This window comes from Panthera onca, chromosome X (assembly GCF_046562875.1).
Source record: "Panthera onca isolate mPanOnc1 chromosome X, mPanOnc1 haplotype 2, whole genome shotgun sequence".
Lineage (NCBI taxonomy): Eukaryota > Metazoa > Chordata > Mammalia > Carnivora > Felidae > Panthera > Panthera onca.
The window spans coordinates 117,794,381-117,822,199 of NC_138357.1; the positions used below are offsets into that span (position 1 = coordinate 117,794,381).

Consider the following 27,819-nt stretch of genomic DNA (forward strand, 5'->3'; position numbering starts at 1 on the left):
AGGAAAAGGATATTGCCCGTAGGGCATTAGTTTTCAGTATTGCTTTAGCCCTGGCCACTAGAGGCTCCTACCCTTGGGCTTGTGCTTTACAGGGCCCCATTCTTTTCCTCATCCCACCATGCACCTCCCCAAAGGACAAGGAAGCTCAGAACCCATGCTTCCCTTTTTCTCGATCACCCTTGGGGTACCAAGACTCTGGAATCCCCCATCCACGTAGTCCTGAGGCCTCTTTCAGGACCTGTGTAGACTCTTCCTGGGCCAGTCATGCTAAGAGTGAACCATGCTATTGGTGTGCCTTACCCCTAACCAAGATCATTTGCTGATGGATAGTTGTTTGTGGGAGACACAGAGGGAGCCCGGATGTACTGAATGCTATGTCTACACCTAAGTACTGAGTACAGTGCAGGACAGAGCTGGGGGTGGGAGGAGAAAGGAGAGGGGTAGAGTTGGGAGCAGTGGTATGGGCCAGAGGCTAGTTTCTCTAAAGAGTCTTGAGAATTCTAAACTTGAATATGGCCTCTCAGATTGTTATGAAGGTATACTTGTCAGAGGAGCGTAGAACCGATTTCATTTAAAGGTGCGTCAGCTTGATTTATAACTTCTAAATATACCTATGATGTGTGGAGTCTTGCTCGAGGCCTTGCAAATGTTAGGGACAGACCTGTTAGCATGAATGTCCTCCCATGGTAAGGGCCAAACTGCCATTCCTCAGAAGAAACTTACATCATGGTCTGGGCCTCCTGGAAGAATTCATCTTCTGACATGGAGCCCTCCTTGATCATCTTAATGGCAACGTCATACTGTCCCTTCCATTTGCCCAGGTGGACCACTCCAAACTGACCACTTCCTAGTTCCTTCAGGAGGGCAATCTCTTCTCTTTTCAGTTCCCATATTCCTAGTAAGGCAAGACAGACACTCTTTAGGATGAAAGTAGAAGGCTTTGGGGCTGACAGCTTCCCAAGTGGTTTCTTCTCCAACGAGTTTCACACTGGCAACATAGAACAGTAAGACTTTTTAAGTTGATCACTTAAAAAAAAAACAAACCCTTAGAGGTGTGGTCTTATGACCTATGAGACCACACGATAATGCCACCAGGACAATACTGTTCATGAAGCAGCTACAGTTATTGACAAAAAGGCTTAGAACACTTTGCCAACTGGAGGCATCTTGGAAACACCCAGTGTCAAAACGTGCTCGATGCTCTTAGCTTGGTAAAAAATATCATTACATTCTCTTATACGGCAAACTAAACTGTGATGTGGGTGGATGTCCTTATCCTTAAATACACAAGGTTGAACACTGGCTCCCCCGAACGGGCCCAGAATCCCGGAAGAAGAAAGGACAGGCGATGGGGTTCTAGAGGCTGGTGATTGGGTCTAATAACAGGACAACTTTGACAGTCTTTTTGGTAAGGCTGAGGAGATTACAGAGTTAGTTTCAGAGTACAGAAAAGTTGTGGGGTTTTTGTTTTTGGTTTTTTTCTGGAAAATGGTCAAACATATTAGAACTGAAGCCCTCCCTGGCACAACCTGAACACAGACCTCCTTCTGGCCTTCCTTCTTTTCTTTTTAGTAAATACATATATACTTTTTTTAACCAGAAATGGTAGGAAATGGAGTTTAAGAGCTCAAGTGTGTGTCCATACCACTTCCCAAGGACACGGAGACGGGAACCTTGTTGGCCTTGGTCGACACAGGGTGGCGGAGTCGTGTGATCATGCCTGCAATGGAATCAGCACCGTATCATCACATCACATCACATCACATCACATCACATCACATCACACCAGTTCACACCAGTTCACACCAGTTCACACCTCTGCTTGTGCTCTCTCCAGAGTAGCTGGAAAAGCACAGAGTTCAGGATGTCATGATGGAGAGGGAGGATCCATTCTGACCGTATTCATCCTGCGTTGGATTGATTTGCTTGACTTGACTAAGTAGCTCAATGTAAAAGCAAAAATTAAAAGAGTAAAACAACTTTAGGTAATTTTTAAAAATCCCATAGAGTTGGTTCCTTGATGGGATCTTCCATTTAAAAAAATTTCCCATTTTTACTCTGCTTTTTATAGTCCTATATTTAAATACCTGTACACGTGGCACATGTATTTGGTTTACAAACTCCAAACAGTACAGAAGGGCACAAAATAAAAGGCAAACCACTTGATTTTTAAAAATGGAACCTATTACTAAGTTGCATTAAATGGTCAAGTCATTTTAATGGCTTACATCAAGCAATGATAAAGCTGGGTTAAAGTAATCACAGTATTTATAGTGTTTTGAAAGAACTCATTCAAAAAAATGTTTCTTGCTTAAACGTGTGATATTTTCCAAGTCCTGGGAGCTGTCACGGATGTCCTTTTCCTCTCCTTCCTTTTTCTACATATTTATTTACTTTTTATATGTGTGTGTGGTCTCCGAATGTTTTAAGTCCCAAACCTTTAATCGGCAAAAAGATGAGCGCACTCCTGCAAAATATGTACATACAACGGCTGCTGTGTTGACACATGATGTGATTCACAAAATACACTCACGATAGAAAACTTAAGAGAATGAGATTCTTAGAAATATCTAAAGAAACATTTTAATGTTTTCTTTCTATACCCTGTGGAGTTTCTTGTGCATCTTCTGGAGTGAAATCGTTCTACTTGGAGATGTCTGTTCATACAATACCTTTTCCAAAGGGCACTTTCTAGGTGTTAGAGGTTAAATATACAGTCGAGGAAACTGGGACAAAGGAAAAATACAAGAGCCAAAATCAAAGCCAGGAGTAAGGCTAGGTCACCTACACGCATGTAATCTAGTCAGACTTGCACACATTTGACGCTGAGCCCACAGCTTATTTTTACTCACTGATGGAAGTACATCCAGTCACTGCCCATAAGTGGCACTAGTCGAGAAAAGACAGTTAGAGGAGACTTCCTTTGTTTTTAGTTTCTTTTTTGCTAAGCTTATTGAGATGTTGTCGGCATACGTAACTTTAAGGTATGCAACATGATGATCTGACGTGTGTATATACTGTGAAACGATTACCCCTCAGGGTGAGTTAACACTGCCACTAGAAGGGATTTCTATACATATACTCGCTGGTCGCTTAGCCAAAATCTAAAAAGTAATAGCACCCAGTGTTGGCGAGGATGAAGGATATTACGGTTGGTGGAAGTGTACATCTCTGAAAAGCATTGGAAAATGTCTAAATTTTGAATGTTCTTAACCATTATCTTAGACATCTCACTTCTAGGGAATTTGGCTACAGAAACACTAATACAGATACACAGAGCTATGTGTACAGGACTGTGCATTGAAACCACCAATTATAACGTGAAAATACTGTATGTATCAACATAGGTTTAGGTGAATAAATTATGGAGTGATTCTACAATAGAATCCTATGAGTGGTTAAATAGAACAAAGTGAGCTATATGCATGTGGATGGAAAGACCACTAAGACGTGTAGAGTAAAGAAAGCAAACTGATTGGGGCGCCTGGGTGGCTCAGTCGGTTAAGCATCTGACTTCGGCTCAGGTCATGATCTCACAGTTTGTGAGTTCCAGCCCCACGTCGGGCTCTGTGCTGACAGCTCGGAGCCTGGAGCCTGCTTTGGATTCTGTGTCTCCCTCTCTCTTTCTCCCCTCCTCTGCTCATTCTCTCTCTCTCTCTCTCTCTCTCAAAAAAAAAAAAAACCAAAACAAACTTTTTTTTTTGCCTGGGTGGTTCAGTTGGTTAGGTGTCCACCTTCAGCTCAGGTCATGATCTCATGGTTCGTGGGTTCAAGCTCCGTGTCAGGCTCTGTGCTGACAGCTCAGAGCCTGGAGCCTGCTTTGGATTCTGTGTCTCCCTCTTTCTCTGCCCCTCCTCCACTCATGCTCGTGCACACTCTCTCTCAAAAATAAAATTGAAACATTAAACATTTTTTTAAAAAAGCAAGCTGAAAAGTAGTTTGTGTGGAATGATCTCACCTTTGTAAAATATAATGTGTATACATATACATATATAATTTATTTATATATGTAATAAATAATAGGGGCACCTGGGTGGCTCAGTTGGTTAAACATCCGACTTCGGTTCAGGTCATGGTCTCACAGTTCGTGAGTTTGAGCCCCTCATCAGGCTCTGTGCTGACAACTCAGAGTCCGGAGCCTGCTTCAGATTCTGTGTCTTCCTGTCTCTCTGCCTCTCCCCTGCTTGCACTCTGTCTCTCTCTCAAAAATAAACGTTAAAAAAATGTTATAATAAATGATAAGTGTTAGTATCAGCATAGAAAAAAATTCTGTCAGAATAGACAACAACTTGTCCATGGAGGTTCTCGCTCCAATGTAAATATTTTTATAATGTTTTGAAGTTTGTAATCAACTTATTCCTATAAGCAGAACAAGACTGCAAATATTTTTGTAAAGAGAATCTCTAACTACTTTTTTTTAATGTTATTCATTTCTGAGAGAAAGAGAGAGAGAGAGAGCAAGCAGAGGAGGGGCAAAGAAAAAGGGAGACACAGAATCCCAAGCAGCCTCTACACTGTCAGCACAGAGCCCAATCTCATGAACCATGAGATTCTTACCTGAGCAGAGATCAAGCATCAGATACTTAACCAACTGAGCCACCCAGGCGCCCCAAGGATCTCTACTTCTCAGTCACTCAACTCACACAACTTCATTTTTCTGGCATTTTAGAGTGTATGATGTGATATTCCAGGAAACATAGGCTAAAAATCACAGCAGGTATATGGCTTGAGAGCATTTTTGTTCCTACTTTTCATGGTTCCCGATATGATTAAGAATGTTAGGAGGATCCATAGTACCCAAGAAAATTGATATTTATCAACAAGGACCCGTAAAAGAACAACTGAAATAAATTACCTGCTGAATTGTGTTGATGATAGTGAATAAGCTTTGGAATGGAATCAAAACAGTAGTTTTCTGCCAGGTACAATTTGTTCTCAGCATTTGTGTGCACATGGTAATGCTTGACAGTTCCTTTTTTATCACTGGTAAGGAAGAAAGAATGTTAGAATGTTTTTCATTCTCAATTGAAGCTTGGTTAAATCAGGGTTAAATAATTACTTCAGATGGCATTCACAAATTTTGGAGAGGGAAGTCAGAGGGGAAGTCTCAGTCTTGACATCTCTTGGTTTTCTAGAGCCATCCATGACAATCGGTAATTATGCAAGAGAGCTCCTCTCTCAACTCAGTGTATCTTTTGTGCCATAGAGAATCCGTGTACTATAAAATTCCAACTTTCAGCACTGTTCCTCCCTTAGGAAGTCTAAGACTGGAAGCTTCCTTTGATGATTGAGAGCCCTGCAGGGTTTCAGGATCATTATTCTGAACACCAATTCTCTTTGAGGATAATAATGAAGATTAAAACGTGAGAGACAAGGGTGATTAGGCTGAGGGTGCTCTCATCCAGGCCTGGGCGGGAGGCTCTTTGGGAATGGAACATGCAAGATGAAATGGTGGGGGTGCCTTTACTTCCTCATATGAACTTGTACCTTTGCCACATAAAACATGTTTTTCCTTTTACTCTACCTTTGGAACATAGTGGTGAGTTGAGGCACGCTGATTTAGGCTAATCGGGAATAATATGTCTGTCTTGGGTTTTAGAGTATGGCCTAGCAGTCAAGAGTTGGGCTTTTCGTCCAGTTCTCCTGTTCGCTAGATACCTCATCTGGTTGTTATAAAGATTGGTTGTTATAAAGATTTTATATAAGGCAATTTGCACTATGCTTGGTCATAAGAAACTGCTGATAAATTGTTGTTGCTCTAGTGCCAGCCTAGTCAAAATTGCACCCGTAAAAAGGAAAAACGGTGGTTTGTTGTTGCAGATGGCCACTTTGCTCTTGGTCTCAGCGTGAAATTCATTCAAGCCCATTTATGATGTTTCGTAAACGAAGGCTTCCATATTCACTAATTTGGATTATTTCCATTTGAGTCCTCATCTGTCTGCTGTGTTTTCTACCTGGCCACCTTCAGAAATAAATCTGGGGTCAAGGATCTTGACTAGGAGGACTCCTGATGTGAGGTTCGGCTGAAACTGCAGGGCCGGCGGGTCAAGAGCTCTTAATACTCAGTGAACCAAATCTTTTCCCAGTTCCTACTGGGCTGGCTTTGGCCAGCCTCTAGGTGTGCAGCTTCCTCCATGAGATGGACCCGGGATGGCCTCCTGCATTGGAAAATGCTGTGTGACTGTTTAGGGTACATTCTGGTCTCTCAATTTGGAGATGCATACTCCATAAAAAAATGTATCAAAATAAAATTACCTCTTAATCACTTAGCTATTACCCACAAAACCCCATGTAGGTACCAAGGGTAGGTACGGTATGTGGAGACAGCCCCAAGGGAAAGGGTGATGCAATCCAACCATCAAAAGAAATATTTTTATTAGGAATAGTTTTTCAAGCGATCCTAATCTAGATTCGGCCAGATTCTTATCTCCGAACACTGGGGTTCTCAATGTAGACACAGGCGTATAGTCAAAAGAACACGAACTCTGCTGTCGAAGGCCTGACTTCAAGTGGGTCACGTATTAATTTTGTGGTGCGTCTTCATGAGTGCTCTTGGAACCTCAGACCTCTCATCTGTAAAATGGCACAAAACCAGCTTTCCCCGGTGCTTCACAGGATGATTAGAAGGAACAAAAGAGCTAGCAGCCGATGGGAAAGTGGCCTGTGAATCTCTGGCAGGGGATCCCGATGTGGGTGGCGGTGACTGTGGGTGCCTTATATGCTCCTTCACGAGAACAACAACTGTGGTGGTAACTGCCACTCGTTTATTAAGTGCTTACTCTGTGCCAGGCACTGCTGTGCTCCAATACATGAATTAACTCCCTTCATCCAGAGAACTTAATAGTCAGTGTTATTTTTTTCCTTTTCAAACAGGGAAGCTGAGGCACGGAGGTTAAGAAACTTGCTTGGTGTCATACAGCCTTGACATGATAGAGTCAGGAGTTGGCCCCCGAGGTGCGGCTTCAAAGCAGAACTCGTAACCATGCAAAGAGGACAGCACCCCAGAAGGAAACTGTCCCGGGAACACAGATACACCGATTCAACTTTCTGCCAGCTTTGCCCCCCACTGGGAAGACTTACTGAAGACCAGACGCTGGGGTCGGTTTCTCAGGTCAGCAGGTGGCTAGGGCCGAGAGTGTTCACAGGCTCCATTGCTGTTTTTCTCTCTTAGGCTTAGGGCCAAGTCGAGGGGAGTAACCCAAGATTCCTTTACCAAGCGTTGACTGGCGTTGTTCTAGAGAACAACCTCTCAAAGTGGGGGTGGGGGGGGGGTGGGACAGGCAATGACAAATGGTCGCATTCAATAGGAATACTTTGATCCAAAACTCCAGGGTTTAAAGGCGGTGTCTCATCCCAAAACGTGACTAAATGGCCAGCGAATTCAAAGGACATACACAAAAGATAAAAGAAATAAATCCCTGTCGTACTTACTTCATAGCCTTGCTAAATAAGGACACTGTGTACATTCCCACCTGGCGGGAATTTCTAACCATAAATGCGCCTTCTTTTCCCTGCAAAGGAAGCAAAGTGTGGAAGGAACAGAGAACATTTTTGTTATTCTTGAAAACTGTAGGTGGTAGGAAGATCGATCTTTTAGGTCCGTGTTAAAGGTCACTGACGGTATAGGTCATCCAACAGCTGGCGCAGAGGGGCCCCACAGCTGACCGTTCATCCTCTCACTTGGCTCTGAGACCTACCCTGTGTGCTCTGACTCTCCCTCTCCTCTTAGTTTCTAACCCCCACTGGTAATTTTCTCTCTCTCTCTCTCTCTCTCTTTTTAATGTTTATTTTTGAGAGAGAGAGAGAGGGAGAGAAAGAGTGCGAGCAGGGGAGGGGCAGAGAGAGAAGGAGACAGAATCTGAAGCAGGCTCCAGGCTCCGAGCTGGCAGCACAGAGCCCGACGCGGGGCTTGAACTCGTGGACTGCGAGATCATGACCTGAGCCGAAGTCGGACGGTTAACTGCCTGAGCCACCCAGGTGCCCCAGTTTTCTCCATCACAGCCTGACGTTTCAATCTTTCAGAAATAAAATTTAAAACCACATATCACCGTATCATGCCCTTAGAAGGTATTAGAAAACCAGAGATGCAGAACAAATCGTTTGTTAAAGCCCCATGCTCCACTGGTCTTTCTTAATGACTTGTGCTAATTCTAAGCAGATCCGGATTCAGAAAGAGCAGATAATAGCCTGTGAATGTGACAGGATCCCGAGTTAGGCGGTGAGGCCACCACATTCTCGCTAGTCCCCCTCAGAGACATCATTGGTGTGCTTTATTAGGTTGAACTGTATCAAGGCGTCATTTGTGCAGGGCAAGAGTTTGCTCCTGGTGATTTCATGCCTTGAGTAACAAAACCAGGGAGATTTATTCCCTATTACATCTGTTGTACTCTGGTTTAGGTGCTAATGAGCAGGGTCGGCGTTGGGCCAGCCGGTTGCAGAGATGGCCCCCCAATAAATCATGCCCCCGACTGTGGCCCTGTGTAGCCCCTCCCGCAGGGAGGCTGGGGCCGGGCCACGTGACCTGCTCTGGCTAGCAGGGCATTCGCAAGCGTGCCCAAAGCACAAACTCAGCAAGTGCTTGTGGTGAACTACGGGGCCCTCCTCTCCTGCCACCTCCTTGGGGTCACCACGCTGTGAGGAAGCCCACGTTAGCCACGCGGAGCAGGACTGTGGCACCCCGTTGACCGCCCCCTCCCCGTCCATCCACCGGCTACATGCGGGTAGCTGAGCGGCCCCAAGCCAGACCTGCCTCAGGACTGCGGGCCTCACGGAAGGCTGAGAAATGGCCAATCTGGTTTCAAACCACCGATACTGGAAGCAGAGGAAGCGGCTAAATGGCAAGGGCCCGGTACCCCAGGGGGCGGACCCCGTGATGACGTGACTGTATGGTTAGCCCCCCGCTTTCTATGAGAAGCGCTTCCCCCCCCCCCGCCCCCCCCCCCCCGGGCCCAGCGGGAGAGAGTCTTAGAGGCTACTGTAAAAACTCGACTGTTTACCTTTTGTCTCAGTAACTGCTCAGACTGTGACCTGGAGATGTTACCTGCAAACCAGCTGCAACGAGAAAGAATTGCGTATTTGAGAGTCAGTGGTTTTTGACTGCATCGCTGATGACCCCACCTTCTGGCGGGTCAAAGGAGGTGTCGGCCTCCCTCGGGGACTTCCCAACGTGACTGCTCCAGAGAATCACCTGAGGAGCTTTTCAAAAATACAGATTCCGGAGTCTCCACCACCTAATGATGCTTGTGGGGTGGGGCCCGCATGTCTGTATTTTCACACGGGCTGGCGCTGACGAACCGTTGGCCTCCTAGCTGGTCCCTAAGTTCTGTGTTTCGCCGTTTTGAGCGAGAGCCAGAGATTAGACCAATGAAGAATATCCCACTGGGAAAGCTGGGGTTGCCAAAGATGAAAGTTCCTGTCTTTGAACTGTATGTTTTTCTTTTACATTTTTAAAAATATTTATTGGGGCGCCTGGGTGGCTCAGTCGGTTAAGCGCCCGACTTCAGCTCAGGTCACGATCTCACGGTCTGTGAGTTCGAGCCCCGCGTCGGGCTCTGTGCTGATGGCTCAGAGCCTGGAGCCTGTTTCAGATTCTGTGTCTCCCTCTCTCTCTGCCCCTCCCCCGTTCATGCTCTGTCTCTCTCTGTCTCAAAAATAAATAAAACGTTAAAAAAAATTTAAAAATATTTATTTATTTTGAGAGAGAGAGAGAGAGAGAGAGCACGCAACTGAGCGGAGGAGGGGCAGAGAGAGAGGAGACAGAGAATCCCAAGCAGGCTCTGCGCTGTCAGTGCAGAGTCCAACATGGGGCTCGATCCCGGGAACCATGAGGTCGTGATCTGGGCCGAAACGAAGAGTCAGATGCTTAACCAACTGAGCCACGCAGGCAGCCCCTCAACCCTATATTTTTCTTGTAATAATCTGATAGAGGCACCCTTTATAGCATCCACTTTCAAAGCAAATGCTTTTCTCACAAATCTTTTTTATTTGCAGGATAGCAATACATAAGCCCCTGTGGTTATATTAAGACAGTAAGAGTTATAGCCACCCGAGAAAAAGATGATGTGGGATAGCCGGGTGTAATCTTTAAATACTGCCTGTTTCACTGAGTTAGCCAAGAGCATCACGTCTTACTTTGTGTGGAGAGCTCAACAGTCCACAGAGTTGTTTCTCACGTGGGATCAATGATGTCTGTAGTCTTTTGGCCTTGGCAACAATGTCATACTAAGGAAGCGACCAGGGTGTGAGGTGGGAGGGGGCATGGGTTTGGGGCTCACAAGGACCCTCTGGCTAGAAGATAATACCCGAGGAGGGAAGAAATACCTGAGGGTGAGGGTGTGCTGTGGGGGGCGGGGGACGGAAGTGTCAGCTGGTGGGCAGGCTAATGAAGTGGCAAGAGCCATCAGCCAGCTTGGAGTTCTGGGTTCTAGACGTAACTTCCTAATAAGTAGTTGTACGGCTTTGGACAAGCCACTTAGCCTTTCTTGACCTTGGAATTACCCATTTGTAAGATTAGGATGAGGGTTGAATTTGAGAAGTTTAAAAGTCTCTTCTAAAAAACAAGGCTCTTCTAATTCTACCTTTATAGATACTATATAATTAAAACTTGAGATATTAACCGATCATTTTATTACTTAATATTTTAAGCTAATCATAGCTAACCAAGAGACTCCTCAGGGAACATGATTGAGGATACATCCCCATGGGAGATAGAAGACAGGGATGGTCAGGAAGAAGGAGAGAAGCCTGGAGAAGCAAGGTAACATTGTGAATAAGCCCCTCCCCCCCATACACGCATGTACACTCTGCCTGTGTCGTCATTTTGTTGGGGTCTGACTCTGTTTTTAAAAAAGATTTCAGTATGTCAGTGTCAGAGCAGCAGAGGCTTAGGCCTTGCCCTGAGGTGTGATATTCCATTTAAACCTCGGTGACTCAGCCTTCAGTAGAACAGAATAGAATTGCTCATGAAGTTCTGGCCGCAAAACAAATGCTTCAGGGCCACTGATAGAGGGAGAAGCTGGGGGCACCAAGCACAGTGCAAGGGGCTGAGCCCCAGATCACACAGCCCTCTGGATCTGATTTCCCTGCGGCGTGTCTTTGACTTTGAAGAGGGCAGGTCTTTCCTGATGGATTCCCCAATGCACACCTCTCATGCACCATTTGAATTTAGAAATGATGCAGATAGAGACTCTGTTTATGGTCAGATCAGGACTTTCCAAAGCAAAGGAAGACTTCCAATTCATCGAAATGCTAACGACTAAAACCCACAATTAGAAGGTCACTCCCTTTGGTTGTCATCTATCAAAGTGCTATTATCTTTGGATATTTTTTCTTGTTGTTTGTTTGTTTTTCAACTGACTAAGAAAGCCAGGGGCCCCCGGGTCTCTTTTTTTTTATTTAATTTTTTTAAATTTACATCCAAATTAGTTAGCATATAGTGCAACAATGATTTCAGGAGTAGATTCCTTAATGCCCCTTACCCGTTTAGCCCATCCCCCCCCCCCCCACAACCCCTCCAGTAACCCTCAGTTTGTTCTCCATGAGTCTCTTCTGTTTTGTCCCCCTTCCTGTTTTTATATTATTTTTGTTTCCCTTCCCTTATGTTCATCTGTTTTGTCTCTTAAAGTCCTCATATGAGTGAAGTCCTAGGATTTTTGTCTTTCTCTGACTAATTTCACTTAGCATAATACCCTCCAGTTCCATCCACATAGTTGCAAATGGCAAGATTTCATTCTTTTTGATCACCGAGTAATATTCCATTGTGTATATATACCACATCTTCTTTATCCATTCATCCATCGATGGACATTTGGGCTCTTTCCCTACTTTGGCTATTGCTGATAGTGCTGCTAGAAACATAGGGGTGCATGCGTCCCTTCGAAACAGCACCCCTGTATCCCATGGATACATGCCTAGTAGTGCCATTGCTGGGTCATAGGGTAGTTCTATTTTTAATTTTTTGAGGAACCTCCCTACTGTTTTCCAGAGTGGCTGCACCAGCTTGCATTCCCATCTTTGGATAATTTTTGTGCTGGTGTTTCTCACTTAGTTTGAATTGTTCCATCAGAGGCTTTCCTGAGGGTGGATGTCGGGGAAGAAGGTGGAGATAAAGGGGAGCCAGAAGGTGGTAAAAAGGCCACGCTGTGGAGGTTTAAGGCATACAGCCTGTCTTCCCTGACGTGGCACGGATGGCTAGGGCCAGGCTGGGTTGGAGGTAAGACAAAGAGTCGAAACAGTGACGTGTACTTCATAAAACCTCTCACTGTACCTAGAGCCAATACATCAGTGACAGCACTCATACAAAGACAGAACTAAAAACAGTATAATCCTGGTGTTCGAGCAACTTAGCCGCCATTGGGTAGTAGGTGTCTAAGAGACGCAGTCTGTCCTATCACTCCTGCCTCTCCTTAATGCCACTTTTAAATAAAGCTCAGGGGACTTATTTGTCCCTATTTGTAGAAGGATTCAGTCTTAGATGTTGGAAAGGATCCTAACGGCCCCTCAGGCCAACCTGTCTCAGTATAGTTGGGGTGATCACACATTTGTATTTGCCCAGAAGAGTCTGGTTTGTGCCTGATGTCCCGGTGCAATACTTTTTTTAATGTTTATTTATTTTTCAGAGAGAGAGAGCATGAGCCGGGGAGAGGCAGAAAGAGGGGGAGACACAGAATCTGAAACAGGCTCCAGGCTCTGCGCTGTCAGCACAGAGCCTGACACAGGGCTCAAACCCACGAACCGGAGATCATGACATGAGCTGAAGTCAGATGCTTATACAACTGAGCCATCCAGGCGCCCCAGGTACAATGTTCAATAGTGCACTGTTTCTCTGTCTAAATGTCATATCTTGTATCTACGAAGACAAAGTGAAATGAAGGGAACTCCAGGTATACGATAAATCCAATGAATATGTATAGCTAGGTTAGATGATCCAGATTGAGGAAAAATATTTCCCTTAGTAACAGTCTAGCTCATTATCACCTGTCATCCAGATAAATGGCCCAGAACCTCACATGAGTTTACCCTTGTAAATACAGCCTCCTGAGCAAGTCCCAGCCATCTGCTTTAATGCCTTTGGGGAAGAATAGAATAGAAACATCTATGTTAGTTTTAGAGGAATACAGAAGACTTTCAAAACTCACTCATAGTCATCCAGGTTTTCCTCTTCTTCAGATGAACTTGACTCGGGGAATCCCCTTAGGAAGAGAGGAAACAACATGAATGCAAAAAACCCACCAAGAAATAATGCAATCACCTAGCAGTGCAATATCAAATCCCTCCCTGCTTTCACCCCGTAAATAAAATTTAGACCCTTAGGGTTCCCTCTTTGTACCTGGGGAGGTATCTGCAAAGCGAAGAGAGAACCACTCAAAAGTTGAGCTCATGCCCAGTTTAATGAGAAAATGGCTCTTTGATACGGGAGGCCCCCAGGAATGTGGGTTTGTTTGACTCTTTTGAAGAGCAGGCTCATGAAATAGATGAATGCCTTCGGTGACAGCTGTAGTATAACGTTAAAAAAAGCATCTGGGTTGTGTGGAGAGCAATTCTTAGAGAAGAGTTACTCAACTCTAGGTGGTTTTTCCTCCTAGAGATGCCCAAGCCACGTATTCCACTGTTCATGCTAACACCAGTGGATATCACGACCAACGGACAGGACATATCAGTGCGAGGAGAAGTGTAACCCATGAGCCATCGGCTCAGACCAACTTAAGGTTTCAGAGGGGCAAAGTATGTGAATTTTTTTGGTTTGCATTTACCTTAAACATGAAGTCTAGCTGCAAAATGATTGCAAATGTGCTTAGTTTTCCTGCAAATGGAAGCAAATCCTAGGTGTAAAGGAATATCTGAATTTGATTTACCATGACATCTTTGAGGTGCTGTGATTTACGACAGTCCTTTCCCTCTGGTTGCCACATGCGAAATCTTCACTGCTACGACAAAAGATACGTTTCGTAAATTTATGTTTATTTATAAATGTTAAATGACACAAATAGTTGTGTTAGATATCTTCTAGCTTCATTTAACATTTTGGCCTGTCCATTTCACTTGGTTTGGGAATTTAAGCTAATGAGTCATTTTCACATTTTTGTCCTTGCGGGGACCCCAGTAACCAGCAGTAGTTTGACAGTGTTCCTAAACGAAAGAGAACTGTTAGTAGAAAAGTTGGATTAATAAATCATCTTGGGTGGGTTTGCCCTGGTTTTCTTACAGATATGCAAGCATTCGGTCCCTTATATATTTTAAAATGTAATTTTCCTCTTGGCTGTTGCGATTGCAATTAAAAGCCTTGAAAATACTCAACTTCTAACTCCACGTGGACACACGTGCTCCCGCGGGATCTTCATCACCCTCTGCCGTGTGCATCATTTTCCCTCTTCGTCTTGGGCGTTAAGCGGAGCATGAGGAAGTGCCTACCTCTCCAAGTCCAGAGGCTGGTTTGTTTGGAATGTGGGACCTATTTCCTGCTTGCCTTCAGATCTCAGGCTCTTTTTCAAAACCACAACACTGGAATGCCTCCCTCTCTGCCTTCCAAAGAGCTTTGCTCACTAGCGTGGCTTTTTTACTTCCATCTCTTCATAAGACAACTCTTATTTTACTTTATTATTTTTTAAGTAGGCTCCGTGCCCAATGTGGGACTTAATTCACAACCCTGAGATCAAGAGTCGTGTGCTGTACTGACTCAGCCAAGCAGGTGCCCCACAAAGCTTATTTTAAAGCGCTAAGCAATTTATTTAGCTTTGATGTTGTTTTTAAGAACACGCGGAGAATATCCATTGATAGTGTATCTCTTAGGTTTATCTGTATGATAGAACACTACATAGACATTCAAAATAATCGGGTAGGTTGCACAACAGTGAGAATGTACCTAGCGCCTCTGAACTGCACACTTAAAAATGACCAAGATGGTAAAATGTAGGTTATGTTTTATCACCATTCAATATTTTTTTCAAATTAAGACTTAAGTATATCCTCATGTATTTAAGTAGGAAAAAATGTCCAAGATCTGAAGTAATTCTCTATACACATTAACATGTTCCTACGGAACATTCTAGAGCAATGTATGTTGGATATTCTGCAATTCATGAAAGCATGCATTATGTTACTACTCAGAAAAAATTAAAAAGCACTTCAAGCGAGGGTAATTGATAAAAAGTATTATCTACTTACATGAGCTAAGAATCATGGCTGCATTTTAAAAATTCAATCTCCATGAAGACCTTTTAGCAATTATCATCATTCACTCACCGATGTAATGCTACTCACACAAAGAAGTGATTAATCAATTCTTTGTTCAGATAACTAGCTTTCTCAAGTTCTAGGGAAAAATCCAAGGTCAGGACTAAATCTTGGGGGGTGTCAGAAAAGCTCAGCAGTCAAGATAAATTGTGTTTTCATGAAATATTTTTTAAATAAAAATTCATGCAAAAAAATCCATGCTGAATGACATGTCGATATTTTCAATAAAGGTAGGATCTGGCCATCCAGGGGTTGGGGGCCCTACCAAGCTCCTGTGACTCGGTGGTGCTGACTGCTCATTTGAATACTGATCACTTTCGCCGCACGCCTTCCTCGCCAAATCCCCGGGGCTTCCGGCAGCGAGGGGACCTGGCACAAAGTTGACGTGACACCCACTCTGCTAGGATCTGCGTCTATGGATGGTCTCCTTCCACAGGAACACTGGGTTGCGGGCAAATAAATGTAACACATCCCCTCAGGCAGCCGGTGTAGATTAACACACCGGGATTCTAGCTCCACTTTGAAACGAGAGGTACCACAACTTGCTAAACCGAAAGCAACTACAGGAATTCCCTCACATTCTTCCAAGTTCTCTGTGGCCCAGGACTGTATCGTGGGTACAGTGAGGCATTTGCTTTAGATAAAAATGATGAGGATGGAAAGAATAAAAGAATCAGAGCCCGAGGGAGAAAACAAAGAAAGGAGAGGCCCGGGGAGTCAGAGAGATGTTGTGCTCCTTGACCCGTTCTCTGTTGTCGTCTTGCGATTCAATTCGGTCTTTACTGAGCAGCACGGATGGGGCTGCTTTGGTCCCTGGCGGGATGCAGTTTAGGTGCTACCTTCGAGGCAGTTTTAATTCTGCCTTTAGGTGGCATCTTTTGGCTTAAAAATGTGAGAAGACCTGGGGCACCTGGGTGGCTCAGTCAGCTAAGCGTCCGACTCTTGATTTCGGCTCAGGTCATGATCTCAGGGTCATGAGATCGAGCCCCTCATGGGGCTCTGTGCTGACAGCACGGAGCCTGCTTAGGATTCTCTCTCTCTCTCTCTCTCTCTCTCTGTCTGCACCTCCCCCGTTCCCACGCATGTACGTTCTCTCTCTCAAAATGTGAAAAATTAAAAAAAAAAAACCAAAACCCAAAAACTCTCTGAGAAGGCCAGTCCTGTCAGGAGAGGTGGTGGTGTACATCCTGAGAGGGCAGCCGAAGCCTCGCCGGGAGTGTTACTTGTCATTTGTAAGCACATTACAAAAGTTAGCCCACCCTACATGGTCTCACGTAAAGGATATATTTTAAAGATTCCGAGTTCTGGCACATAAGGTTATCGGGGAAAGGGGGAGAGAAAGAGGTGGGAACAAAACGCACAAGTGTTGCTTAGCTCACAGTTGAGATCATCTAAATGGAAAGTCTATGCTGTTCTGTCCCAGTGGGGCTGCCGCTGGCCCAGGCTCCCAGTTCAAGCACTGAGCGTTTCCTGAGAGGACAGCCCTAGCACAGCCAAGGCCTACATGGACAGCTTTGAGGCTGGGGTCCAAGGCAGCGAGGTAATGTCTATCCTACATGCGGGCAGCTGCACGAAAAGCTTAAGTTTACCTTTTCAGTTTTCTTACTTGCCACCAGTCAGGGCAGTCTTCTCTTGGAATATGCTGCAAATTGACGTTTAGCTGGGAGCCATAGTTTTTCTTGGAGTCACTGTCATACTGGGCGACAGTGGTACTTGAAGATGCTTCATTCATTTTGAAAATAGGAACCGCTCGAGGAATCTTCAGCTTTGGAGGAGAAGAGATTTTAATACATCAGAGTGAGGCACTGATTTGTGCACTGGGAACTAACAGGCCAAGTATATGAGCTCTTAAAAAGGGTAGAAGGAGGGCAAGAAAGAAAAGAAAGGAAACTATGAAAGGAAGGAAGGAAAGAAGGAAGAAGGAAAGAAAAAGAAAAGGAAAGAAAAGGAAAAGAAAAGAAAAAAAGAGAAAAGAAAGAAAAGGCCGATACGGAGAATTGGCAAAGATAAGGACAGAGCAACCGGAATGCTCACGCTTTGCTGGTTGGGGTGCATAACCACACTGAAGAGCTGTCTGCAAGATCGAAAGCTGGGTGTGCACATACCCTATGATTCAGAAAGTCTATATGCACACCCAACATTGAAATCAAAAGACATGTAAAAGAATGTTCACAGCAGAATTATCCCAATTAGATAAAACCTGGAAAGAACCGAAATGCCCATTAAAAGGGTAAAAGAATTGGGGCGCCTGGGTGGCTCAGTCGGTTAAGCGGCCGACTTCGGCTCAGGTCATGATCTCACGGTCTGTGAGTTCGAGCCCCGCGTCGGGCTCTGTGCTGACAGCTCAGAGCCTGGTGCCTATTTCAGATTCTGTGTCTCCCTCTCTCTGACCCTCCCCCGTTCATGCTCTGTCTCTCTCTGTCTCAAAAATAAATAAACGTTAAAAAAAAAATTAAAAGGGTAAAAGAATAAACATATTTTATACTAAGCAGAAGATGCTACCCTTCTGGCCCTGAAGATGGAGGAGAGGGCCAGAAACCGAGAATGTAGGTCGCCTCTAGAAGCTGGAAAAGAAGCTGGAAAAGGCAAGGAGATACATTTTTTCCTCCTAAAGCCTCTAGAAGGAATACAGCCGTGTGGGCCCATTTTATTTTAGACTTCTGACCTTCGACACTTCAAGAGAATACATTCGTGTTGCTCTAAGTCACAAAATTTGGGGTAGTTTGTTACAGCAGCAATGAAACTACCACGGTGGTGTCCTCACACAGTAGAATTGTGTACAGCAACGAGAATCGACTACAACCATACCCTAAAGTCATAAGACAGATAATAAATGGCTCTATGCTTTCAGATTCCATTTATATAAAGGTCAAAACCAAGCAAGTAATCTATGAAGTTATAAGTCAAGCTAGTGATTACTCTCGGGGGGATGGAGTGACCAAAAAGGAACATGATGGCACCCCTGGGGTTCTGTGACGTGCTGTTCCTTAATTTGAGTGAGAGTTACGCAGATGGGTTCCGTTTGTGAAAAGGCATCCAGCTAAACACGTAGGACTTGTATACTTTTCTAAGTGCATGTTATATTTCAGTTAAAACTTCACAGAACAATGTATAAGCTCTCAATTTTTCATACTTGTATTTTTACTTTTTTTTTTTTCAGGGATCGACATCCTGGAAATTTTAGTTATGCAGGACACTGCTGTTTATGAGCTATGCCGTGGTTCTGCCCAGAGATAAATGCAGTGGAAAGTTCCCTAAACGGAAATCTGAACAGACCGGCTAGAAGGTGGATTTTTAATTTCCTCAGCTCCGCAAAGTAAGTTCTCTCCTGAATGTTCTGATAAAAAACGAAACAAAGGAAAACATGCTTTTCACGATACTCGCTCTGATCCCTGATCCCTTAGGGCAACTTACAATCAAAACAGACTTAGAAACCCTTGACCACTGATGTGCCGGCCTGATAATCTTCAGCACATTTCCCGAACAATTCCTGGCCAGAGATTAGATGCAGTGGTTTCTGGCTCCTAAATTATCCCCAGCTCTTAGATTTGTTTCAAATAAATTGTATTGGATTAGAATTTGCATACCATAAAATTTACCTTTTATAAGGGTAGGATTCAGTGACTTTCAGTAAATTTGTCAAGTTGGGCAACCACCACCACAATCCGGTCCAAGCACCTTGCTGGCACTCCTGTGGGGCCCCTGTGCACATTAGCGGCCTCTCCCCATTTCCATCCCGGCCCCACTCCTCTCAACCTCTTGTCCCTGTAGGTTTGCTTATTCTGGACATTGCTGTTAGGTGTTTTACAAGGCCATAAATTCCAAGCTTCAGGACTAGAGCATGGACGCAAACCAAAATAGCAATGTTGCCGATAACAATAAAACCCTCAAGCCTTCATAACTGTATTAGTTTCCTTAGGCTGCCATAACAGATCGGTACGCATCTAGTGGATTAAAACAACGGAAATTTGTTCTCTCACAGTTCTGGATGCCGGGGGTCCACCACCAAGGCTTCAGCATGGCTGTGCTTCCTTTAGAAGCAATTGACACGATTTAACCTACTCCAGTAGTGGATTTCTTTTTGTCCCGCATGTTGGTTCACAAAAATTATATGGTTTTGACTCGGAAAGGGAGAAGTGTGTGTGAATGTGTACCGCTGAAAATAAGTACCCAAGACACCAGAGAGCTGATGGATGGGTAGAGACCCTCCTTTACTTTGAGGACGGCTTCCAGAGGATCATTGGGAGGCCACTTTATGTGTCCTCTGGCATGCGAGGAGGCTGACACCTGCCTGGGAAGCCGAAAAGCAGGAGCGAAGGCTACAAACCCAGGAAGGCAGAGCAAAAGCAGAGCAGCAGCCTGTCGTGTGAGGCACAGTGAGCCACAGACTGTGGTCCTAACCAGAGAAGTCCAGGTTTTGTTTGTTTTCCTGGAGGCCAAGTCCACGCTGGGGAGAGGGTTGGCTGGGAGCCATCTTGAAAGGAACTCTTCCTGAGATGGGTGAATTGGCTCAGCAAAATGCGAGGACCAGAAACCCAAGAGCTAAAGGTGAAGACATTCCCTCTGTCATAAAACTACATTTGGGTCTGCGCTCTCGCGGCAAACCCACACAAGTTGCCCAGAGGCTAAAGAATCAGCACTGGAAAACTGTCTCACCCAGAAGCCACCCCTACTGAGTCATGATGGGATCAGCCACGTATAACTGTTTTTCATTAGCCCCCCTCTTCCTGGGGCCCAACTGTGAAAGAGTCAGAAATTTCAGCTTCTTCATGACCCTCACCCGAAGCAGGCTTCCATCTGAGCCATGTGAAGGGGAGGAGTTGTCACTCAGAGTGATGTTCGGAGTGGTAGGATGATAACATCGGATGGGACAATTTAGAGGTTCTTCCCATGACTACGAGTCATTGGGAAATTTTATTTCAAAGGAGAGTGACCAGAAAACTGGGGCATCTCCTGGAGATTCTGTTCAGAGACAGAGAAAAAAAGCACACCAAGTGGCTTTGAAGGGATAATGGGGGGAAAGACTTAGGTTAGTTTCTGCTTGTGCCCATTCCTTCTCTAGAATATTCACGTGAGGCCGACTTGGCCATGCTGGTGCTGGGGGAGGCATGGCGGTAAGTAACAGCTGCCTGTTACATGTGATGCCATCTTAAGGACTTCTCCTGCTTGCACCCATTGTTTGGTGACTCTTATGTGCTTATAGGTTAGAAAAGGCATTAACTACAACAGTATCATTCGATACTGCCATTGCTCTTGGTGATAACTCACGGTTTCCCTCTCTTTGCTGAGCAGTCTGAATGAGGCCCATATTTTCCACTCTTGAATCCGGCAACTCATGGTTTATGTAATATATCCTGACTATGCAAACATTTTTTTTTTTTAATATTGACTTACCACTCTGTCTGGGAAGGTGGGAGCCCTGTGTTTCTCTTCATGGGTTGTGACGTGCAGATCAGCATCTGAAAAGCAAAGCCAAGTCGTATCAGAAGGAACTTTAAACAAAGCAAGCACCCAGTGTCATGAATGAAAAGAATGAACTAGCTTATGTGATCAGTGCTTCAGATGAAATGAATTCAGACGCACCCTTTGGAGTGATGTTGTTACTTTCCTGTGTAACACCCAACACCACTCCTCCGCCTCTGGTGATCAGTATTCTCCCCAAACAGATAAAAAATTCAGATTCCTCTCAATCCTTTAAACTGTTAATTTATATCTCATTTCCACCCTGTATTTGAAGTACAGATGTCTAATCTCGTTGGGTAATACCTATGAGGCTTGGGGTCAGAATCCATGTCTGATTCCTCTTGGAGTAACGCATACAAGATGCTTGTAAGTAGCTGATTTATGAGTGAACAAACCTATCCTATGCTTTTTTTTTTTTTTCATTTCTTATGGTAGTTGTTGGTTTCTCTTTCCACTTGCGCCTGTGGGTAGATGCCCAGCCATGAGGGTGAAGCCGTCAGGTGCCTTGTAAGTACAGTGGCCGTGTGGTGTACTAACCACGCTGGAACATTCCTTACAGGGATCGGTAGCTTTTAATAATTACGCCAGGTCCCCAGCTGCAGAAGGAGACTGATGCAAACAAACTGGGGCGCATGGTAAACTTACTTATAGGCCATGTGTCCCAGAAAAGGAGTGGTCTAGGGCATTTTGGAGACAGAAGGAAGCAAAGACTCTCAACTGTTTCCTTCCAAGTAACTGTACCCAGGGGCTACCCTGTAACTCAGCAGAGAAGGCCAAGGCAGGAAGTTCTACTTGGGCAAATAGACAATATCATAGCTGCTCATGGGCCACAGCACCCGCAAATTCTGTAGTTTTCTTCAGAGGCTGGCAAAGAGCCTGTTGCACCCAGAATGCATGGCAGATGCCATCCAGGCAGAGCCTAGGAAGATAATCCCGAGGCAGTGCTCTCTCTGCCCTTTTTCCCCCGCTTCTTCCCAGGGAGTTAGGGCGGTAAGGTCAGAGCTAGAATCTGGCCTGCTGGGTAATGATGCCAGATCTTGAACAGAATAAGTGCGGGGGATAATTAATGCTGTAAGGAAACATTATTCCTTAGTCCCTTACAGTGGAGGGAGGATCCATAGACAACAATTTCTATATAGTTCATTAAACCACTATAATTGGTGAGTATAAAGGGCAATGTGGTATACTTAAGATTAATAAGTATTCATTGTGTAGTCTAATTAAGATAGAAAACACAATGAACATTTACTCATTGATTTTGTTGCCAAATTACTAGTAACGCCATCAATGTGACTGTCAGGGGTGAATACCGTGATGGAGTGAAGTTGAATAATAGCTCATGTCCCTGTGTGTCTTACAGTTCATGAAGTGGGATCACACCGCTGATCTCATTCAATTCGTTAAAGGTGGAATCCTCGCATATTTTGCCCAGGCTGGTAAAACCGCTCCCAGAATAAGTTCTCCTTTTTAATTTATTTGCAACTTAATATTGCGAAACAGTGATACGCGTCTAAAATATGTGGGACTGCCTCAGGTAAGTATCCTGGAGATGGAAGGGGACCCCATAGGGCACAAGCAGAAAACAACCTAATTCCTTCCCTCTGTTAACCCTTTAAAGCCACTGGGTGGGCTTTCTTTTCTGTCCCCAGATAAAGTCTCAGGCAGATTTTCTTAGGAATATAACTCTGGACAGAATCTGATTGCACTTAAGGCAAACCCTTCACTACCTTCTGTGACGTTATTAAGAAACCAATAAACACGTACAGAAATGGCAAATCCTTTAAATATGCCTTTTAAAATTAGGTCGTCCGTCACTTTGGTATCTATGGTGATTAAAAGTGTTAGTTACATTTTATCCTGTGACATATTTTTTTACAGAATGGTGGTTTTTCTGATTTATTATTTTATGTTATGAACCATGGTGATATGTTCACCACATTCTACCCATTTGGTGTTTATGTTAAACCAGGAAGAATTATGGGAGGAAATAAACAGCTTGATTGATTCATGATTCCAATTAAAAAAAAAACCTTTCTCATGAAAGAATGCCGGATGTTAATATTGTTATTATTTTAGTGAACATGACTCAATCGACTCTAGAACTGGGCTTCATCTGCCCGCTAGCATTTTTTGAGGCTGGATTTTCATGATGTCAACCAATCTGGCACATCTTGTTTTCCCGAACTTGGTGAGCTATTATGGAATTTGGCAGGTTTGCCTAACGGGGCAGCGTCCACCCCGGGTCCAGCCCAACAAAAGGGTCACATTACATGCTTCCCAGAGGGTACATCCTGGGGCCGCTTTGCAGCTCTGCTGGCAGCACAGGAACTTTCCATCCACGAAGAACCCACTGTGGTACTTGATCAGCAGGTGGGGGTTGCCCCTTATCTCTGGGGAACAGGCAGGAAGAAAACACAGCATGAGCAAACGTTGGCCCAAGAGAAGAAACACGTTCAGTAAGTGCTGTTATCACAGAACAATGAAAACCTTATTTAATGGTTCCCGAAGGACATGTCTTTCACTCAGAAGTTAATAAGCCAAAAAAAACCAAGAAACCAAAAAAAAACGTTGAACCTGGCATATAGTGAGAACGACACAATAACTTGTATCAGCCTTACCCAAAAAACTAGAAAATGTATATGCGGATCAACTCGGTGATCTAGGGTGTTAGAAATACATCTGTAAAGATAGTAAGGGGGTTATGGTACATGGTGTTCTCTTGTAGGAGGCTGGAGGATAGGACTAAATCTTAGCAAGAGGGAAAGAAGGTTCTCAGCAACATGTACTTCCCTCCACTCTTCATTTTGAAACATTTCAAACATACCGATGAGTTTGAAGACTGGTACAACAGACGTCCATATACCCTTCACCCAGATTCATCAATTTTTAACTGTTTGCCACATTTGCTTTATCTTTCTCTTTGTGCATACATATGATTATTATTAAAAATTTTTAAGTTGTTATGTTTTGTTAACCATTTGAGAGTACGTTGCAGATATCATGACCTAGAAAATATCACCCATAAATACCTCAGCACATAACTTCTGTTAGCAGCGACAGTCCCTTACACAACCGCAATACCATTATCAAATTCAGGAAACTTAACATGATACAATAGTCTTCCTGAATATTTTATATTCAATATTGTTCCAACTGTTTCAATAATACCCTTTATAATTATTCACTGTTTCTGATTGGGGATCCAATCCAGAATCACATATGGCATTTAGTTTTCTAGTTTCCCTTGATCTGGAACCATCCCTCATCCCTGCTTTGTCTTTCATGGCTTTGACTTGTTTACACTAAAGAACGAATGGTTTGTGGGGCTCCTTTTCTAGGAATATGTGCATATTTAAAAATATGTATATGGGAGCAGGGCAATGTTTAATCCAGAGAAATGAAATTCTAATACTGGAGTAGAATCCCGTGTCTACACCAAATTAGCCTCTCTCAAAATACAGCAGAGAAACCCACGAGGTCTTAGTAGAGATCAGTTCAAGAAGGTTTTCTAGGTGGGGAGGGCTGGTTCTATATGTGACTTCAATTCTTTTCTTCTTGATTTTATATTCATCTTAAGGACTCCTTATATTAGTCCCAGGAGAGTCCTGCTCTGATTCAAGGAAGTGTTTGGAGATAAGAACTGCTTGGCTGGGTCAGTGGATCATATCCAGTCTTTATGTATGTAAAGCATCCAGCGTAGAGTTTGGCTCAGAGCAGGTGTTCAGTGAACAGTAGGTTTTAGTGTCATCGTTCCCTTAGTTTAGCTCAGCTCAGCTTAGCTGAAAGTGCTAGCATTAAAAAAAAAACTTTACTAAATATTAATGGGAACTAAAGGGAAATTATTCCAGAAGTAACAAAAAGCAAATGGGGTTAAGAATACAATACACTAGGGGCATCTGGGTGGCTCAGTCAGTTAAACATCAGGCTCTTGATTTCGGCTCAGTTCATGATCTCACGGTCATGAGATCGAGCCCTGGGTCGGGCTCTGCACTGAGGATGGAGCCTGCTTGGGATTCCGTGTCTCCCTCTCTCCCTGCCCCTCCCCCACTTGCTTGTGTGTGCACATGCTCTCTCTCTCTTTCTCAAAATAAATAAACATTAAAAAATAAGATTGCAACACACTAGTTTCTGACCTTGGTCCCCAAATGGCCATTGCAATTCCTTGGGCATATTACTTGCCTTCCTACTCTCCGGGCTCCTACCGCGCCCCACCCCTACCCCACCAGGCCAGGATTCCTGTTATTTCCTACTGCACGAATGAATTTCGATTCCTGGGTGAGTAACTCTTTTCCAACCGAGTCCAAAAGTCCACGTTGTGACACTCCCACCATTTAATGATGACAAGAAGAGGAACTCATGTCTGTTAACGTGTACATAGGAGTTTCCATATTTCCCCTCACGTGTATCGTCTCGTTGAATCTACTCAACAGCCTTGCAGGCATCTGTTCCTGTCACGGCACTTACAGAGCTAGGTCAGCCGAGGGGCAGGGAGGTGCTGTAGCTTGCTCAAGGTCATAGACCTAGCAAGTAGCACTTCTGAGACTCAGCCCCAAGCTGTTTCTACTCGAGTCCAATGCACAGACGCCAGCTTCCCTGTCAACCCCCCTTCCGTTTTCATTTTTGGAAAGGACACGCTTTATCCACATCTGGTCAGCTGAATTCAGAACCACGGTGGCTGACGCTCCCTGAGTCCCCACTCAGTCAGCCCAAACCTCCCGACTATAGGTTACTATCTGGAAAGTTTTATGTCTCCGGCGCCACCTCGGTTTATAATACCTGAGCTAAACAACGGACAGAAAGTCTTCATAGGGGAGAGGATTTAAGTGAGGAAACTTCTTTGTTTTCCTGTGGCAGGTTGGCCAGCCTGACAGCTGATACCATGCTCCTCTTTTGTTTCCTTCAACCTGACAGCCGATCTCACCCACCTTCTCTCTTCCTGTTTTCCAGCATGAAGGCTGGAAACCCCACATACTGTCTTCCAGCCTCCCCTGCACGTAGAAATGGCCGTGGGATACAGTTCTGGCCAGTATGACACGTGCACAAGTTTGCAGGTTACGCTTGTGAAGAAGCTCAGAGCCTTTCCCAGAGCCTCCCAGAGCCTTTCCCAGATGGCAGAGCAGAAGGTTAGGAGGAGCCTGGGTCTTTACCCGACTTCACTGGGCTGCTGCATTGGCCCTGGGCCATCTCCCTCTGGACTTGCTAACCGTGTGAGGGGAACAAATGTACATTTGTTTCAGCCAGCGTCCGGTGTCGTTTTGTTTTGTTTTTTAAGTTTGTTTATTTTGAGAGAAAGACAGAGGGAAGGAGGGAGGGAGGGGGAGACACACACACACACACACACACACACACACACACAGAAAATCTCAAAGGCTCCATGCTGCACAGAGCCAGATGCGGGGCTCGAACCCACGAACCGTGAGATCACCACCTGAGCCAAAGTCAAGAGTTGGAGGCTTGACCGGCTGAGCCACCCAGGTGCCCCTGTTTAGTGTCTTTTTACCTGCACCCCCAAGCATTACTAACTGATACAGATGGCTTACTGTGCATGTGGTGGCTTACTGTGCATGTGGTGATAGGGCCTCTCTGAAGTTTTATGAGGGGCTAGGAGATTCACCTTTGCTTCTCTGTCCCTGCCTTGCTTTGTTTTCCATCTGCCTTTACCCGAGCTTCCCAGGGCCAAACCCAAAGCTTCCTGCCATATATAGTTCCAGAAGGACCCACGAAGGACTCTAGGGAATGACTGATAGCTGCACACAGGAGGTGTCTACATAGCAACTACTCCTACGAAGCCCCCCCACCCCGCCAAAGGGAGACTGAGTGGGGAGCATCTCAAACCCCTCCTGGAGGCCCCACTATAACCACAGGGGCTCACGTGGGTGTGGAGGATACTTTAGTGTATATGTGCGTCATTTGTGTGTGGCTCATGATCACTCGAGGGAAAAAGAAATGTGATCTCCCATTTCACAGGTTGGGAAACTGAGATCCAGAGACATGAGATGGTTTTATTAGGTGACACAGCAAAGCAGGACTTGGACGCGGATTTGTCTGTCTCTAAGAGGGATGCCCTTCTCATTTCACCCCGCTGGTAGCGGGTAGAGGGAGGCTACTCCCCTCACCGGACCACTCAACCTACAGAATAGGCGGCTAAACCCTTTCGTGCAAAGGGAAGATGAAGTCCTGCGTGTGGAACAAGAAAAAAAGGATGTATTTGCACCAAAGTCGGTCATCGTCTACAGTGGTATAATTTGAAGTATACGGAGAAAGAACCCGCATCTAAAACTTAAATGAATTAAAACAAAACCGTACCCTGCCTGGGGGCTTAGTACCTGAAATCACACCAATAGAGTCATTCATTTGAGTCATATACTGTCCTCTCACTCTGACCTACCTTTAAAATAAAAACATCCCAGGGAAAAATATCATAGCACGAAATTACTAACCATTTTGTCTCTTCTACCAAAGGTTGTCACCAGAGCAGCCTAAGAATCCCTGAGTAGAAGCTTCATGAAATCCCCAGTTTTGCCTAGCATTTCTACTGCCCTGGTTCAAAAGCTGGGTTTGGGCCACCGAGTTACGAGTTCTCCATTATTAGGTACGCGACACCGGCCACGTCTCTTTAATTCCACTCATCTGAGAAAAGGAGAATAATATTACCCCCTTCCATAGAGCTGTCGAGAGGATTACTTAAGAAAATACTTTACAGCGTACTTGCCACAGTAGTTGGCAGATAGTGAGTACTTGGTAAGTATTAGATAGAACTTTCTGTAAACATCCAAAGTCCAGTAGCCACAGGCCCCACGAGAACCTAGACTTTGCCCTGGTAAAGGCACAGCGGGTGGAGAGCAGGTGGTCTGGCTCCCCCCCCACACCCCCCCCACCCCCCCCCCCACCCCCGCCCTGCGCTGCTGGGAGGACACAATAGCTGCTCTGTGCGGGTGGGGAGCGGGGAGGAAGGGAATCGGATCCACAGGCTCGCCCCGTGTAACAATGAGAATGCAAAATGAGAATGAGCATGACCCATTCTCTGAGGTTCCTAGGAAAAGCAGTGGATTCTCCCTTGGCAGAGGGCCCTTTTACTGCCATATCTTTCCTCCACGGAGCCTCAACAGAACTCAATTGGTGGCT

At 44.8% G+C, this 27,819-nt stretch overlaps 2 protein-coding genes across 6 annotated transcripts in view; one reads left to right on the forward strand and one right to left on the reverse strand.

The window, feature by feature from the left end:
• ACE2 (angiotensin converting enzyme 2) overlaps positions 1-12,687 on the forward strand; it is a 70,253-nt gene extending 57,566 nt beyond the window's left edge. The window contains exon 18 of the mRNA XM_081793641.1: positions 12,573-12,687. Coding sequence (XP_081649767.1) covers positions 12,573-12,672 — 100 coding nt within the window. The 3' untranslated portion in view covers positions 12,673-12,687. The remainder of the gene's footprint in view (positions 1-12,572) is intronic.
• The window catches only part of BMX (BMX non-receptor tyrosine kinase), a 52,215-nt gene that overhangs the window by 14,551 nt on the left and 9,845 nt on the right, over positions 1-27,819 (reverse strand). For 4 of the 5 annotated variants that reach the window (XM_081793645.1, XM_081793642.1, XM_081793644.1 and 1 more), the window contains exons 5-14: positions 22,965-23,084; positions 20,626-20,690; positions 16,821-16,996; positions 13,854-13,925; positions 13,137-13,190; positions 8,997-9,051; positions 7,432-7,511; positions 4,856-4,983; positions 1,646-1,720; positions 724-895 (exon numbers count right to left, since the gene is read on the reverse strand). In XM_081793645.1, coding sequence (XP_081649771.1) covers positions 724-895; positions 1,646-1,720; positions 4,856-4,983; positions 7,432-7,511; positions 8,997-9,051; positions 13,137-13,190; positions 13,854-13,925; positions 16,821-16,996; positions 20,626-20,690; positions 22,965-23,084 — 997 coding nt within the window. The remainder of the gene's footprint in view (positions 1-723; positions 896-1,645; positions 1,721-4,855; positions 4,984-7,431; positions 7,512-8,996; positions 9,052-13,136; positions 13,191-13,853; positions 13,926-16,820; positions 16,997-20,625; positions 20,691-22,964; positions 23,085-27,819) is intronic. The other variant, XM_081793643.1, reaches the window with a different exon arrangement.